General features: G+C 42.9%; 1 protein-coding gene across 7 annotated transcripts in view; it reads left to right on the forward strand.

Annotated features, from left to right (window-relative positions):
* The window catches only part of LOC121577751 (ankyrin repeat and SAM domain-containing protein 1A), a 47,040-nt gene extending 29,312 nt beyond the window's left edge, over positions 1–17,728 (forward strand). Inside the window, exons 8-16 of one of the 7 annotated variants that reach the window (XM_041891612.2) lie at positions 2,259–2,432; positions 3,222–3,359; positions 3,614–3,685; positions 3,784–3,870; positions 4,038–4,175; positions 9,205–9,387; positions 12,659–12,757; positions 13,686–13,783; positions 16,370–17,728. In XM_041891612.2, the coding sequence (XP_041747546.2) occupies positions 2,259–2,432; positions 3,222–3,359; positions 3,614–3,685; positions 3,784–3,870; positions 4,038–4,175; positions 9,205–9,387; positions 12,659–12,757; positions 13,686–13,783; positions 16,370–16,496 (1,116 nt within the window). In that variant the 3' untranslated portion in view covers positions 16,497–17,728. The other 6 variants (XM_041891613.2, XM_041891614.2, XM_041891615.2 and 3 more) reach the window with 6 other exon arrangements.
* Positions 17,729–18,195: the final 467 nt, after the last annotated feature.

Below are 18,195 nucleotides of genomic sequence, written 5' to 3' on the forward strand. Positions count from 1 at the left end.
AACATCCCCACAACATGATGCTGCCACTATCATGCTTCATCTTAGGGATGGTGCCAGGTTTCCTTCAGACGTGACGCTTGGCATTCAGGCCAAAGAGTTCAATCTTGTTTTCTTCAAACCAGAGAATCTTGTTTCTCATGGTCTGAGAGTCTTTAGGTGCCTTTTGCCAAACTCCAAGCGGGCTGTCATGTGCCTTTTACTGAAGAGTGGCTTCCATCTGGCCACTCTACCATAAAGGCCTGATTGGTGGAGTGCTGCAGAGATGGTTGTCCTTCTGGAAGGTTCTCCCATCTCCACAGAGGAACTCTGGAGCTCTATCAGAGTGACCATCGGGTTCTTGGTCACCTCCCTGACCAAGGCCCTTCTCCCCCGATTTCTCAGTTTGTCCAGGCGGCCAGCTCTAGGAAGAGTCTTGGTGGTTCCAAACTTCTTCCATTTAAGAATGATGGAGGCCACTGTGTTCTTATGGACCTTCAATGTTGCAGACATGTTTTGGTACCCTTTCCCAGATCTGTGCCTCGACACAATCCTGTCTCGGAGCTCTAAGGACAATTCCTTCGACCTCATGGCTTGGTTTTTGCTCTGACATGCAGTGTCAACTGTGGGACCTTATATAGACAGGTGTGTGCCTTTCCAAATCATGTCCAATCAATTTAATTTACCACAGGTGGACTCCAATCAAGTTGTAGAAACATCTCAAGGATGATCAATGGAAAAAGGATGCACCTGAACTCAATTTCGAGTCTCATAGCAAAGGGTCTGAATACTTATGTAAATAAGGTATTTTTGTTTTTTATTTAAAAAAATTAATAAAATAAAAATTGTTTTCACTTTTTCATTATGGGGTGTTGTGTAAAAAACATATATTTAATCCCTTTTAGAACAAGGCTGTAATGTACCAAAAGGTGGAAAAAGTCAAGGGGTCTGAATACATTCTAAATGCACTGTACAAAGCTGTTCCTTTTAGTCTATTTAAACAGACTCCTTTTCAAAGGAGACAAGCACTCATTAAGATCAGGTGTGGCCAATTAGCGGTCGAGGCCATACACCTGAACACACTTAACAAGATAGAGAATAGAGAAAGTTTTGTTGATGCTGAGAACGGAATCAGTGGAGGCTGCTGAAGGGAGAACGGCTCATAATAATGGTTGGAAAGGAGTAAATGGAATGGCATCAAACACATGGAACCCATGTGTTTGATGTATTTGATACAATTCCACTCATTCCGCTCCAGCCATTACCATGATCCTGTCCTCCCCAATTAAGGTGCCACCAACCTCCTGTGAATGGAATGTATATTCTTTTAAATAACATAAATGTTCTCTGAACGTTACTAGTTTTCTTGTGGTTTTTATTGAAAGTTTTCATAATGTTCTCGAAACAATTTGAGAACATGCCTTTAAATAGAACCATGTGGAAACCTGTAGAAAACGTTATGCTGAAGTACTGAAATTCCCACAGAAGAACGTTGTTTCTTAATGTTCTCTGAACTATATTTAAACATTCCCAATGTCAAACAAGTTGGAGAACGTTCCTAGAACATTACCAAAACATTTTTTTTTTACCAAAATTGAAATTGAAGCTGCAATATGTAACATTTTGGGTGGCCTGACAAAATTCACATCGAAGTGTGAGTTATAGATCTGTCATTCTCATTGAAAGCAAGTCTAAAAAGCAGTACATCTGTTCTAGGTGCGCTATTTCAATGCCTCCCATTTTTAAGTTTAGTTTTTGTGTCTTTTACTTTCAGTTTTGTACACCAGCTTCAAACAGCTGAAAATAAAATATTTTTGGTTATGGAAAATATATTTCACAGCGGTTTAGATGGTACAATGATTTTCTCACTATACTTGCTTGTTTGTCACATAAACTGAAACCATGAAATGCAACCATGAAATGTTGGTGCGATTTCTGCAAAGTGCATCTTTAAATGTAACCATGTTTGAACTTTTAAGAAACGTTCTGTTAAAGTAATGAAATATCAAGAAATTATATATTTTTTGTCAAGTTCCTTAAATGTGCTGAGAATGTTCCAAAGCCAAGCAACTATCCTGCACCATTCCCAGAAAGTTGTGGGAAGGTTGTATGCAAAATAACCATAGGACAACCACACTCTCACCAAGCTCTATGAAACATATGTTTTTCCGAAAATTATGTGCTAGCTGGGATCCCACTTGTACTGTATGCCACTACATAATGCTCTAATACCTTATTGAAATCTCAGTCATCAATCTGATCAATCAATCTGTATATGGCAGTTTCAGGACCTGTTGTCCCAGACAGGGACCTCTCCTCTGAGTCAGATGGACCCATCCACCAGTCGCTCCATGGACATGCTCCTGCCCCTGGGAGAGGCAGGAAGAAGGAGGAGAGCCATGGACCAGGACTGCAGCATATCCCTGCGCTCCTACAGCGAGAGACCCCGCTCCCACGTTAGTCCTCCTGCCAAAACGCTGTCTTTACCTGTACCTCATAAAGTGACAGAAATACAGTATGTGTCTCTGTGGTGTGCTTGGGGTAATCATGTTAGAAAGAAAGAAAGCTGCTGCTGGGGTGTTTAACAGATTATTGAAGTCATTCCATGCTTGTACTAAATATGCACTGAGTATATAACACATTAAGAACACCTGTTCCTGTTCTTAATGTGTTATATACAGGTGAAAGCTATGATCTCTTATTGATGGCATTTGTTAAATCCACTTAAATCAGTGTAGATGAAGGGGAGGAGACAGGTTAAAGAAGGATTTTTAAGCCTTGAGACAATTGAGACATGTATTGTGTATGTGTGCCATTCAGAGGGTGAATGGGCAAGACAAAAAATGTAAGTGCCTTTGAACGGGGTATGGTAGTAGGTACCAGGCGCACCAGTTTGTGTCAAGAACTGCAAAGCTGCTGGGTTTTTCACACTCAAAAGTTTCCTGTGTGTATCAAGAATGGTCCACCACCCAAATGACATCCAGCCAACTTGACACAACTGTGGGAAGCATTGGAGTCAACATGGGCCAGCATCCCTGTGGAATGCTTTTGACACCTTGTAGAGTCCATGCCCCGACGAATTGAGGCTGTTCTGAGGGCAAAAGTGTGTGTGAGTGTGGGGGGGATCAGTCAAAGTGTTACAGCATCTTTTTAGTTTTAGAATCCTGTAATATTTTGTGACTAAATGTTCTGCCATAACATCTTTGTACACTACAGCATCAATCCGTCTCTATGTCTCTTTCTAGGACAGACAGAGTGACCGACACAGGGAACCCCGTTTGACCCTCCGGCCGCCGAGCCAGTCTGCCACGTACACCACGGTCTCTGCTTGGCATCACCAGCCTGAGAAACTTATCTTAGAGTCTTGCGGGTATGAGGCCAGTGTAAGTCATGTCAATGGTCAATCTCCTGTCTTGTTGTGTCAATGGAAGTCCCCTTGAATCTCGGCCACTAGAAAAAGTATTTAATCCAAGTTTGATAATCACTTGATGTATAAAGAATTGATAGTTCCCACTAGGCACACACTGGTTGAATCAATGTTGATCTGCAGTATGAACCAACATGGAATAGACATTGAATTGACGTCTGTGCCCAATGGGTTCAGAGATGATAACCTGTTTTGTTGCTTATTTTCCAGTATTTGGGATCAATGATTATCAGGGATCTAAGGGGGATTGAGTCCACTCAAGAAGCCTGTGCTAAAATTAGGGTAAGTCTGACTGTCATACTGCAGATCAATATTCAATCACTCTATTCTAGCACGCCATATTCATATGGATCGCCTCGCCATTTTCTTTCTACTTATAGAAGTCAAAGGACCATTCGAGAAAGGGACCTGTTGTCATCCTCTCTATCACTTATAAAGGGGTCAAGTTCATTGATGCCGCCACTAAGGTAATGGGAGCCTGCAGGCAATCATTTTTCTCTCTCGCGTTTTCATATTGATTCCCCTACAATAAAGATAGCACTGTTGGTTCTGATGAAGTCAGTGGCTGTTACTGGTCGATGGTTTTGTTCCTGTTGCTCCTCAGTTCCAACATGTTATTTTGTCCTCTCACCAGACAATAGTAGCCGAGCATGAGATCAGGAACATCTCCTGTGCGGCCCAGGACCCTGATGACCTCTGCACCTTCGCCTACATCACCAAGGACAGTAAGAGTGGCCACCACTTCTGCCATGTCTTCAGCACTGTGGAAGTGGTGAGGAACACAATTTTTATTTTATTTTATTTCAACTTTATTTAACCAGGTAAGCCAGTTGATAACAAGTTCTCATTTACAACTGCGACCTGGCCAAGATAAAGCAAAGCAGTGCGATAAAAAACAACAACACAGAGTTACATATGGGGTAAACAAAACATAAAGTCCAAAATACTACAGAAAATATATATACAGTGTGTGCAAATGTAGCAAGTTATGGAGGTAAGGCAATAAATAGGCCATAGTGCAAAATAATTACAATTTAGTATTAACACTGGAATGATAGATGTGCAAGAGATGATGTGCAAATAGAGATACTGGGGTGCAAATGAGCAAAATAAATAACAATATGGGGATGAGGTAGTTGGGTGGGCTAATTTCAGATGGGCTGTGTACAGGTGCAGTGATCGGTAAGCTGCTCTGACAACTGATGCTTAAAGTTAGTGAGGGAGATAAGAGTCTCCAGCTTCAGAGATTTATGCAGTACGTTCCAGTCATTGGCAGCAGAGTACTGGAAGGAAAGGCGGCCAAAGGAGGTGTTGGCTTTGGGGATGACCAGTGAGATATACCTGCTGGAGCGCATACTACGGGTGGGTGTTGCTATGGAGACCAATGAGCTAAGATAAGGTGGGGATTTGCCTAGCAGTGATTTATAGATGACCTGGAGCCAGTGGGTTTGGCGACGAATATGTTATGTGGACCAGCCAACAAGAGCGTACAGGTCACAGTGGTGGGTAGTATATGGGGCTTTGGTGACAAAACGGATGGCACTGTGATAGACTACATCCAATTTGCTGAGTAGAGTGTTGGAGGCTATTTTGTAAATGACATCACCGAAGTCAAGGATCGGTAGGATAGTCAGTTTAACGAGGGCATGTTTGGCAGCATGAGTGAAGGAGGCTTTGTTGCGAAATAGGAAGCCGATTCTAGATTTTACTTTGGATTGGAGATGCTTAATGTGAGTCTGGAAGGATAGTTTACAGTCTAACCAGACACCTAGGTATTTGTAGTTGTCCACATATTCTAAGGTGGGCGGGTGCCAGCAACGTTCGATTGAAGAGCATGCATTTAGTTTTACTAGTGTTTAAGAGCAGTTGGAGGCTACGGAAGGAGTGTTGTATGGCATTGAAGCTCGTTTGGAGGTTTGTTAACACAGTGTCCAATGAAGGGCCAGATGTATACAAAATGGTGTCGTCTGCGTAGAGGTGGATCTGAGAGTCACCAGCAGCAAGAGCGACATCATTGATATACACAGAGAAAAGAGTCGGCCCAAGATTTGAACCCTGTGGCACCCCCATAGAGACTGCCATAGGTCCAGACAACAGGCCCTCCGATTTGACACATTGAACTCTATCTGAGAAGTAGTTGGTGAACCAGGCGAGGCAGTCATTTGAGAAACCAAGGCTATTTAGTCTGCCAATAAGAATGCGGTGGTTGACAGAGTCGAAAGCCTTGGCCAGGTCGATGAAGACGGCTGCACAGTACTGTCTGTTATCGATCACGGTTATAATATCATTTAGGACCTTGAGCGTGGCTGAGGTGCACTCATGACCAGCTCGGAAATCGGATTGCATAGCGGAGAAGGCACGGTGGGATTCGAAATGGTCGGTGATCTGTTTGTTAACTTTCGAAAGGCAGGGCAGGATGGATATAGGTCTGTAACAGTTTGGATCTAGAGTGTCACCCACTTTGAAGAGGGGGATGACCGCGGCAGCTTTCCAATCTCTGGGGATCTCAGACGTTACGAAAGAGAGGTTGAACAGGCTAGTAATAGGGGTTGCGACAATTTCGGCTGCTAATTTTAGAAAGAAAGGGTCCAGATTGTCTAGCCCAGATGATTTGTAGGGGTCCAGATTTAACAGCTCTTTCAGAACATCAGCTGTCTGAATTTGTGTGAAGGAGAAGTGGGGGGGGCATGGGCAAGTTGCAGCGGAGGGTGCAGAGCTGGTGGCCGGGGTAGTGGTAGCCAGGTGGAAAGCATGGCCAGCCGTAGCAAAATGCTTGTTGAAATTCTCGATTATTGTAGATTTATCGGTGGTGATAGTGTTTCCTAGCCTCAGTGCAGTGGGCAGCTGGGAGGAGGTGCTCTTATTCTCCATGGACTTTACAGTGTCCCAAAACTTGTTGGAGTTAGTGCTACAGGATGCAAATGTCTGTTGGAAAAAGCTAGCCCTTGCTTTCCTAACTGCTTGTGTATATTGGTTCCTAACTTCCCTGAAATGTTGCATATCGCTGGGGCTATTCGATGCTAATGCAGTACACCACAGGATGTTTTTGTGCTGGTCAAGGGCAGTCAAGTCTGAGGAGAACAAGGGGCTATATCTGTTCTTAGTTCTGAATTTTTTGAATGGGGGATGCTTATTTAAGATTGAGAGGAAAGCACTTTTAAAGAACAACCAGGCATCCCCTACTGACGGAATGAGATCGATATCCATCCAGGATACCTGGGCCAGGTCAATTAGGAAGGCCTGCTCGCTAAAGTGTTTTAGGGAGCGTTTGACAGTGATGAGGGTTGGTCGTTTGACCGCAGACCCGTTATGGACGCAGGCAATAAGGCAGTGATCGCTGAGATCCTGGTTGAAGACAGCAGAGGTGTATTTAGAGGGTAAGTTAGTCAGGATGATATCTATGAGGGAGGATTTAGGGTTGTACCTGGTAGGTTCCTTGATAATTTGTGTGAGATTGAGGGCATCTAGTTTGGATTGTAGGATGGCCGAGGTGTTAAGCATATCCCAGTTTAGGTCACCAAGCAGTAAGAACTCTGAGGATAGATGGAGGGCAATCAATTCACATATGGTGTCCAGGGCACAGCTGGGGGCTGAGGGGGGTCTGTAGCAAGCAGCAAGAGTGAGAGACTTATTTCTGGAAAGGTGGATTTTTAGAAGTAGGAGCTCAAACTGTTTGGGCACAAACCTGGATAGTATGATAGAGCTCTGCAGGCTATCTCTACAGTAGATTACAACTCCACCCCCTTTGGCAGTTCTATCTAGACGGAAAATGTTGTAGTTGGGGATGGACATTTCTGCATTTTTGGTGGCCTTCCTAAGCCAGGATTCATACACTGCTAGAACATCAGGGTTGGTGGAGTGTGCTAATGCAGTGAATAACTCAAACTTAGGAAGGAGGCTTCTGATGTTAACATGCAAAAAGCCAAGGCTTTTACGTTTACAGAAGTCAACAAATGATAGCGCCTGGGGAGTAGGAGTGATACTGGGGGCTGCAGGGCCTGGGTTAACCTCTACATCACCAGAGGAACAGAGGAGGACTAGAATAAGGATACGGCTAAAGGCTTTAAGAACTGGTCTTCTAGTGCGTTGGGTACAGAGAATAAAGGGGGTAGATTTCCGGGCGTTGTAGAATAGATTCAGGGCATTATGTACAGACAAGGATATGGAAGGATATGAGTACAGTGGAGGTAAACCTAAGCGTTGGGTAACAATGAAAGAGATAGCATCACTGGAGGCAACGATTGAGCCGGTCTCCGTGTGTATGGGGGGTGGAACAAAGGAGCTATTTGAGGCAGTTTGAGAGGGACTTGGGGCTCTACAGTGAAATTGTATAATAAGAACTAACTGGAACAGCAATAGGCAAGGCATATTGACATGGGAGAGAGGCATAAAGCAATCACAGGTGTTATTCGAGAGAGCTAAGACAACAACTGGTAATGGCGATGAAAGTTTGGGCTGAGGCTAAACAGATAAAACAGGACAGGGTACCGTGTAAAGGAACAGTCCAGCAGGCATCAGCTGTGCAGCTGAGTGATCATAAGGTTCAGTGAACAGCAATGTGAGTCCGAGAGCAGTTCGAATTGGTGCTACAGCACAGGCGATGAGGAAGCACGGCTGTTGAATTGCATGTGCTAGCGGGCCGGGGATAGCAGATGGATCTTTGTGGTCATCGCAACGGGAAGCCTGTTGAAACCACAGACGATTACGTCGGCAGACCAGTCGTGATGGATCGGCGGGGCTCCGTGTCGACACTAGGAGGTCCCGTCCGGTTGACAGAGAGGTAGATAGCCGGGAGATGGGCCTGACTCGAGGCTAGCTCAAGGCTGATTAGCTAACCACAACATCCATTCGGTTGCAGCTAGCTAGTTGCGATGATCCGGTGTTAAAGGTCCAGTGATTCAGTGATTCCGGCAGAAAATCCGATATGAATCTGGGTCGATAACACGCTGTGCAGACTGGCCAATAATAGTCCAGGCTAGAGCTGGCTGGTAGGTAGTGCAGGCCACGGACAATGGTGAAAAAAACCTGCTAACGGTGGCTAATAGCAAGTAGCTAGTTAGCTGGCTACTCCCGTCCGGTAGCCAGAGAGGCAGATAGCCGGGATATAGGCTTGGCTCGAGGCTAGCTCAAGGCTAACTGGTGCTTGCTTCGGGAGCAGTGGTGATTAGCCAACAGCAACATCCATTCGGTTGCGGCTAGCTGTTGCGATCTGTTGTTAAGGTCCAGTGATTCAGTTATTCCGGCAGAAAATCAGATGTTCTGGGTGAAAACCGCTAACGGTAGCTTATAGCAAGTAGCTAGTTAGCTGGCTAGCTAGTTACACTGGAGATAATGACACCAGCCCAAACCCCTCAGTCACTCCATACATTATCACTCCATAAGACTATGCCAAAATACAATCACCCATTTCCCACCTTCTATCTTTCTAAAGTACTCTGATTTGTATTAATTTATTTCAAAATGCCATATCATATCATAAAAAAATCTTGAAAGGAAAAACTTGATTGGGACTTGGCAGCCTGCTGACAAAACTGCATGCAACTTCTTGATTAATTAAATTGCACCTGCTGTCATGGAAGTAACATAATATCTTGATTAGTCTCTTTTATAAGCCATGTGTCAAACATTCCTGGCACATGACACAGCTACATCTTGATTGTTTAATTGAATACTTGATTAACATAGTTCTACTGCTATGAATGACAACTCAATGATAAAAATGCAGATTGTGCCTCATTCAAAGTAGCTGTCAGTCACTACTGCAACTGTCTCTTCATTCATTACTCACTCCCTCGGTACAGACTCAGACCTATGAGATCATCCTGACACTGGGACAGGCATTTGAGGTGGCCTATCAGCTGGCTCTCCAGACCAAGGCCAGGCAGTATGTCCCAGTCCCCCCAATGTCTCTGGGGTCAGAGGTCATTGAGACCAAATCTAGCCGGCCCACGTCACAGCAATGGAGCAGCATGAGGAGATCAACAGTGAGTACCACACACTGAGCACAAACAAAAAATTGCATGCGTAGCGCAACATGTAGCTGTGTGTGTGTTTCTATATGCATACAGTATGTACAGGTACAGTTGAAGTCGGAGGTTTACATACACCTTAGCCAAATACATTTAAACTCAGTTTTTCACAATTCCTGACATTTAATCCTAGTAAAAATACCCTGTCTTAGGTCAGTTAGGATCACCACTTTATTTTAAGAATGTGAAATGTCAGAATAATAGTAGATAGAATGATTTATTTCAGCTTTTATTTATTTCATCACATTCCCAGTGGGTCAGAAGTTTACATACACTCAATTAGTATTTGGTAGCATTGCCTTTAAATTGTTTAACTTGGGTCAAATGTTTCGGGTAGCCTTCCACAAGCTTCCCACAATAAGTTGGGTGAATTTTGTCCCATTCCTCCTGACAGAGCTGGTGTAACTGAGTCAGGTTTGTAGGCCTCCTTGCTCGCACACACTTATTCAGTTCTGCCCACTAATTTTCTAGAGAATTGAGGTCAGGGCTTTGTGATGGCCACTCCAATACCTTGACTTTGTTGTCCTTAAGCCATTTTGCCACAACTTTGGAAGTATGCTTGGGGTCAATGTCCATTTGGAAGACCCATTTGCGACCAAACTTTAATTTCCTGACTGATGTCTTGTGGTGTTACTTCAATATATCCACATAATTTTCCTTCCTCATGATGCGATCTATTTAGTGAAGTGCACCAGTCCGTCCTGCAGCAAAGCACCCCCACAGCATGATGCTGCCACCCCCGTGCTTCACGGTTGGGATGGTGTTCTTCGGCTTGCAAGCCTTCCCCTTTTTCCTCCAAACATAACAATGGTCATTATGGCCAAATAGTTATATTTTTTGTTTCATCAGACCAGAGGACTTTTCTCCAAAAAGTACGATCTTTGTCCCCATGTGCAGTTGCAAACCGTAGTCTGGCTTTTTTATGGCGGTTTTGGAGCAGTGGCTTCTTCCTTGCTGAGTGGCCTTTTAGGTTATGTTGCTATAGGAATCGTTTTACTGTGGATATAGATACTTTTGTACCTGTTTCCTCCAGCATCTTCACAAGGTCCTTAGCTGTTGTTCTGGGATTGATTTGCACTTTTCACACCAAAGTCCCATGGTGTTTATACTTGCATACTATTGTTTGTACAGATGAACGCGGTACCTTCAGTCATTTGGAAATTGCTCCCAAGGATGAACCAGACTTGTGGAGGTCTACAATTATTTTTCTGAGGTCTTGGCTGATTTCTTTTGATTTTCCCATGATGTCAAGCAAAGAGGCACTGAGTTTGAAGGTAGGCCTTGAAAAACATCCACAGGTACACCTCCAATTGACTCAAATGATGTCAATTAGCCTATCAGAAGCTTCTAAAGCCATGACATCATTTTCTGGAATTTTCCAAGCTGTTTAAAGGCACAGTCAACTTAGTGTATGTAAACTTCTGACCCACTGGAATTGTGATACAGTGAATTATAAGTCTGTAAACAATTGTTGGAAAAATTACTTGTGTCATGCACAAAGTAGATGTCCTAACCAACTTGCCAAAACTATAGTGTGTTAACAAGAAATTTGTGGAGTGGTTGAAAAACGAGTTTTAATGACTCCAACCTAAGTGTATGTAAACTTCCGACTTCAACTGTAACTGCCAAAATAAAGGACACACCATAAAGTTTCTTAATAGGGTGTTGGGTCACCACGATCTGCCAGAACCGCTTTAATGCCCCTTGGAATAGATTCTACAAGTGTCCGGAACTCTATTGGAGGAATGCGACACCATTCTTCCACGAGAAATTCCATAATTTGGTGTTTTGTTGATGGTGGTGGAAATCGCTGTCTCAGGCGCCGCTCCAGAATCTCCCATAAGTGTTCAATTGGATTGTGACTGAAATACACACACACACACACACACACACACACACTTTAAACCCCCTATGCTCTTTTAAGACCTCTCTTTCACTGATATCTGTTCTTCCAGCCATGGTAGCCAAAATAATGGACAACTGGGCATTTTTATAAATGACTCTAAGCATGATGGGATGTTAATTGCTTAACTATCTCAGAAACCACACCTGTGTGGAAGCACCTGCTTTCAATATACTTTGTATCCCTCATTTACTCAAGTGTTTCCTTTATTTTGGCAGTTACCTGTATGTGTACATGCATAGGCATGTATGCATAAATATGCACGATCAGATGACACACAGTCCTCGTGACCGAATGTTCCTCCGGATTTTAAACCACTGATCACACCATAAAAAAAAGGAAGATTTGTAGTGCGATGAAAGTGATGACTCATTACTTTGCTACCAATCTCATCTCCCCAACTCTGAGTCATTTTCCTGCAGCCATACAGTTTGTGAAACTTGATGAATGAATAGTCTTATTTTTTGCTTACAGGCAGGACATGATTTAATCTGGAAATAAAGAGAGAGAGGGAGAACTGTGCATCTCTCTGCTGGTCGCCCGGCCCCTCCACTGATTCCCAGTATATTGATTCAGAATGTTACATAAATGTTTACGTATGCCCTGGACCATGTATGGATGTATTGACCTTTCAGGACCCTGAATAATGAACACTCAGTGATCATAGTCACCTGAGAAAGCTGCACTGTCTGGACCGTGCATGCACACTGCTCAACATGTTTATGCATCCACACAAATCACTGTGCTTTATTATCTGCTATAAACATAATATATCATGAGGTAATCAGTTCGCTGCATAATGCACAGGGTTGGCAGTATTTATTATCTAGTTTTAGGCAGTGGAATTCTAGGAACATCTAAAACAAGAGAACTCCATTTGAAGCTTTTAATGTAGACAATAATTTCACAATTGTGAGATGACCTGTCCTTTTTTCCAATGTACTTTCATTCTTGCTAGGTATGCACTATTTTTGTCGGATGTAAATAATGGCATAAATCACTGTGCAGTTGATCACTTTGCACTGTGCTGTAGTGGCTGTGTCTAGATACTGGAGGAGCCTGGCTAGTACAGTCCAGTCTAGTTGACAGATGCGTTAAAGCACTGCTATGCCAGCTGCTGTCCAGTATTTAAACAAAATCTGAGTTAAATCTTATTAACATTATTTGTCTACACCTAATAGGTTGTGATAAATTACCTAGATTATTCACTTTTTATATCTTGCACCGCTATGGTCAGTTCTGTGCCACTATAAATGCTCTGTCCTTCTATTTCCCCGTTTAACATTTCTTTGTTCTTGTCTTCTTGGTCCTCCTGTTTCCCAGGGTGCCCCTCCGCTAGAATGCCGCTGCTGTTACTGTCACACGTGTACTACCCACCGCCCCTCCTTCCTCCCGTTGCACTCTGTTAGCCCTGGAGTCCAGGTCCTGCTCTCTCCTCCTTTCCGCTATCCTTCATCATCCATCTGCTAACCCCCCTGACACACCTCTCTCTCTCTCTTATCATTCCATGTCCACCTTTTGGTTTGCTTCCAGGCACTTCATCTAGCTACAGAATATTTGCCCTTTTGACATGACATATCATACACTGAATTTCTGCCACATTCTCTATTTTCTCATAGTCATTCCATTTTAGCTGTTTTAAGATAAGCAGTTATTTCTCATTATTCTTTCCTGAGGATAAGTAGGCTATACATTAGCTTTGATCTAACCATCTACGGAAGATTCATGGCTTAGCAGTTCTGCTGCTAATGATCTAGTGCTTTAATTTCATAGTTGTGTGATCAGTATAAATAGCAACACGCTTGAGGTGGCTTATTGAGTCTTAATCCTCCTATATCACTAAGCTTTTGGATTCTGATGAATCTGATATTTGACAGCTAGAATTGAATGATGTTCTTGTACACCCCAGTTTTCCATTGCCACAATGTTCTTAATCAGTTGTGTTTCATGTAATTAGACATACAGGACTACTAATTTAAGTTCATTTATTCACATGGAAAAGCTATAACATATTATGTGTATGGCTACTCATGTGTTAACAGAGACTTTTGTTTGGGTGAGAGCATGTTATGAGCGCATGTTTGGGTCCTTATGGTGTTTTCACATTTTCACTTAACTTGAAACCCATATTAAGAGACAGATGGGAGTGTGTGTGGTCTGTTAGGTTTCCAGCAGCCTGTTTTGCTATCAGACATCTCTATGTTGTGGATTGAGCCCTGGTGTCTGTGATTCTAATATCACTGGACTGTGCCTTTAATCCACTTGCACGTGGGCTGAGGACTTGAGTGTGCGATGGCCTCCACCACTCCTGCAGTCTCACGCCCGTCTCTCGTCCCCCCTCCCCTGGCAGATTGACCCTCTGGAGATGGACGCAGACATGCAGTCCCTGGGCAGCACCACCTGGCTCTTCAACCAGAGAGACTCCAACAAGCGCCCTGTCAGCACCAAGTACGAGACCACCATATTCTGAGGCTGGATCCCCTGCCCCGCCCTCACCCTGTCCTAGCACCCAGTTTGCCCCCTGACCTCCACCACCCTCTCTCTCTGTCTCACGAGCCCTGTGCCTTCTCACTGTGATGGTAGCATCCCTCTGAGCTCCCCCCTCTCCTCTGCCCTGCCCTACACAAACTTGCCCTGCTCTGACATCCCACATCCCTGCAGCCCTCTCTCCTGTCTTATTCCTGTCCTGTTCCTCACCCCTTGGCAGCCCCTTCCCCTACTGATGGGGCCCCTTGACTTGTGGATGGACCTGGAGTGAACCTACAATGGCCCTGCTCTCTCAACCAAACTGCCTCCTCCTCCTCCTCCCAACTACTCATCTGCATCCACCCCTATTAGGTTTATCATCATTGAAGAGATTGTGGCTTTTTTGTTCTCTTCCTGTCATGCTATTCTTTTTCCAAGTGACTGCCTTCAGTCGAAACAATCCAGACTTATTTTTTCTGTTGAGCTGCCTGTTGCATTTTTACCTCACAGTAACATGATTAGCATTGGTTGTACTGCCAATGTGAACAAGAAAATTACAAACCTTCATAAGTTCCTCTATTTATCTAATACCAAAGGAGTACTACTCTTGGGCTATTATCCACAGACAGTTTTGGTCCCAAGCAGAGTGGAACAAAGAACATTATTGTTTCCCAAACTCAGCCTATCCTACTCAGTCATAAACAATATTTTATCCCCTTCCCAAAAGGATTAACTATTTTTCTCATCTTTTTAATGCTGTTTATTTTTGTATTTCACTTGTTTTTCCCTCAGGCACGTTAAATATTTTTATTTCCCTATCTGTAGCTTGTCCTGTCTTACCAGGCATCTACCACTGTGAGGCACTGTGAGGAGGCATATCTAGCCTGGGATGCATGAAGGACAGAAAATCTATACGAAAGACAAAAAACAATCAACAAACTTTTTTCTATGCATTTTTTATCATACAGTGATGGATCGTCAAGGAATCTTCCCTTTCCATTTATAATGGATCAAGAACTGAACCTACATTTCCTGTGTGATTCTGTACACAAATGGACTGGACAACTCTTCCATCACTCTGCCAAGAACAGTAGTAGCCTTACTTCAATCTGGCAATCTATCAGTTTGAATCTAAATGTAATCAATTGAGCATCCTTGCCACCATCACACACTCTCCACACTTGCTGACTGCTGCACACGTCTTTCATGGTTTAAAAGACTTACAGCACTTTTGAGTTGACAACACATGAACACTTTGGCTGAGCTGCAGTGAAGGTGTTGAAATGGTACAGGTTTGTCCAGATAATAATGTATATGATGCTCTGTAGCTCCACAGTGTGCATGGTGCCTCTCACCAGTCATTTTATTACCAAGAGAGACTATTCGGCTCATCAGAGAACACTGTGTTAAAACATGGCACTATCCCCTTTAAAAAGAAAATGTTTGTTTCAAAATTATACAGTATGTCATTTTTTTAACCATTATTAATAAGAGATGCTTTTAAAAGGAACGGGACTTCCTGAAATGTATTTAGTGAGAGAAACCAAGGAAAATCATAACAACACAACAATGTATTACCATAGTAGAATAATGCAAATACAAATTTGCCAAAACACCTCATGAAGGCCACATTTTAGGTATGTCCGAGGACTTTGGGGGCAATAATTTTATTTGCCAATTCATTGTGAAAAGTATAAGATATTCCCAATAACATTGCTTACATTTCTTTACTATGAGGCAGGTTGTGTTGCCGGACTCCTGCAATCCATGCCACTGATTCAGCATGAGGTAAAATGTGTCACTAGAAAATGAACAACAGTGCCCAGGATTCAGGCTTACTCATTGTTTGAACTTTACATTTGAGGGATCAAAATGTAATTAGATATGGTTTTATTATGCAAATTGACTTTGGGTTGAAAATATATTTGAAACTGCAGGTCTACAGGAGCTATCTATCTGTTGGTTCTATCTATTTGTGTTTTGCTCAACCTATTTTGTGTGCTGTGTTGCCTTGTGTTTGTGTCCTCCTGTGAGGATGGCCTGTTCTGTCTCTGGCGCTGTCCTCATTCTGTGTCCCTGCTGCAGGAGATGTTATGTTTAGCCTCTCTCCAAACGATACAGGATGGCTGACTGGAGAATGAGTGTTAAGACTTGACAGTCTCTGTGTGGTACTGTAGCTGTGTCTCATCGTTGTTCTGTTCTGACTAATACTGTAGCTACCACTGATGCATGTGGCAGTATTTGTTTCGTCCTCTGATGCACTTGACCCATTGAGGTGTACATATGTAGTAGTGTCTTTTGTTTGCCTTTTGTTTTACTTTTTTATCCATTACACAAATACAGCATCTCATTTACATTCTCCAGCATTGTCATTTCTCATGCACTAAGTATGTCCCTCCCTGTTATGTGTTGAAATCATGAAGACACATTCAACCTGCTCTGGTTTGGGTGCATATAAATGCCTTACATTTTAAAGAGCAGAAGCTATTTTAAGCAGACACAATGTGGTGGCATGATTTGGCTGTGCATGTTCCTGTCTTTTTTAACGCCAGTGTTTTCCTTGTGTAGCTCACTCCAGCATTCAAGTTTCCGGACACCAAGCTGTGAGTTGAAGTGGAGCAGCCAATGTGAGTGTCTGCGTGTGTGTAGACTAGAGCCAGAGAGACTAACAGGGATACATGCAGCGGGTCTATGAGGGACTGTTTGATAAGGTCTGCTGCCTTCTACAACCTCACCTGAATACCAAGTAACAGATAAAGGATAATCTTACACTTGCTGTCTGTCTCAACTGGGCATGCAGGGCCTGTCTCTTACTCCTATCTCGAGAAAGTTCAGTCTGAAAGGTCAAATCTCCTCCCTGGCCTCACACTGACTGTCTTTCCCTCCACTATTTACTTTATGTAGGTACTGTAATCTACAGAATATAGACAATTAATGATGGGCCAGTAATGACAATTTGTATTGATTTAGGTCTATTTGAGATAATCATGTTGTTACTGTAAGGATCAAGGAGAGTCAACGAGAGTACATTCATCAAATGTAGCACTACTGTACCAGCATATAATGCTATGCCCATGTATTTGTGGACAGAGTATAGTTTGTCAATGATTATGTGATAATGTTTATTTATTCAAATTAAAAGCAATATATACCTGAAATTAAATAGTACAATGGAAAATGTTATTCTTAAGGTATTTGATTGTGTCTTAGGGCATCTTACTTGCATGAGAGTTTGATGGAGCTGGCAGACAATATATTCTATGAGAGTTAATTGCATCTCTTCGTCACAAAGACTAGCCCAAGTACTGGCAGAGAAATGTACAAAGTCATACTCCCTGACTAGCAGATATTTAGAACAGAAAATATGATGGAAATAAACTGATGCAATTTTTAAATACATTATTTTCATATGGCTAACTAATGTAGTTAGAGGCTAAAATACATTATTCAATGGAGAAACAACTGTTTCAAATTATGTAGAAAATGCAATTTACAAACTCTGTACCCTTGTAAAAACTGGAAGCTTCTACACATGTAGCTTCTACCGGCTGTAGTGTCTGTTATTTAGTTAAACGTGAGATCTTAGCATGGTATTGTAGGTCTAATTCACTTACCGGTAAGTAAAGGGTGTAAAAAGGGATGAACATCAGTAGCTGCTGTGATTTTCAAAGAATGTCATACTAAAATATGTATGTAGTTAATTTCAGAAGGGTTGTTGTGCTAGGCTGAGGCCTCCGATGATGAAGTTGGCTATATGATAATAATGTTTACCTCTGCAATGAGATGTCAATGGCATGCTTTATTCCATCAGGCTGGAAGGCACCCTTTACTTTTTGTTATGAGCATTAATGGCATAATATACTGAACAAAAATATAAATACAACATGTAAAGTGTTAGTCCCATGTTTCATGAGCTGAAATAAAAGATCCCAGAAATATCCCATATGCACAAAAAGCTTATTTATCTCAATTTTATTTATTTATTTTAAAGGGTTTTAATTAGGCATTTTATTTATTTTTGTACTCCCTTTTTCTCCCCAATTTCGTGATATCCAATTGCAATCCAATTACGATCTTGTCTCATCGCTACAACTCTCCAACGGGATCGGGAGAGGCGAAGGTCGAGTCATGCATCCTCCCGAAACATGACCCGCCAAACCGCGCTTCTTAACACCCGCTGACTTAACCCGGAAGCCAGCCGCACCAATGTGTCGGTGGAAACACCGTTCAACTGACGACCGAAGTCAGCCTGCAGTCACCCAGCCCGCCACAAGACGTCGCTAGAGCGCAATGAGCCAAGTAAAGCCCCCCTCAGCCAAACCCTCCCCTAACCCGGACGACGCTGGGCCAATTGTGCGCCGCCCTATGGGGACTCCCAATCGAACCCCAGGCTG

This window comes from Coregonus clupeaformis, chromosome 12, assembly GCF_020615455.1.
Source record: "Coregonus clupeaformis isolate EN_2021a chromosome 12, ASM2061545v1, whole genome shotgun sequence".
Classification (NCBI taxonomy): domain Eukaryota; kingdom Metazoa; phylum Chordata; class Actinopteri; order Salmoniformes; family Salmonidae; genus Coregonus; species Coregonus clupeaformis.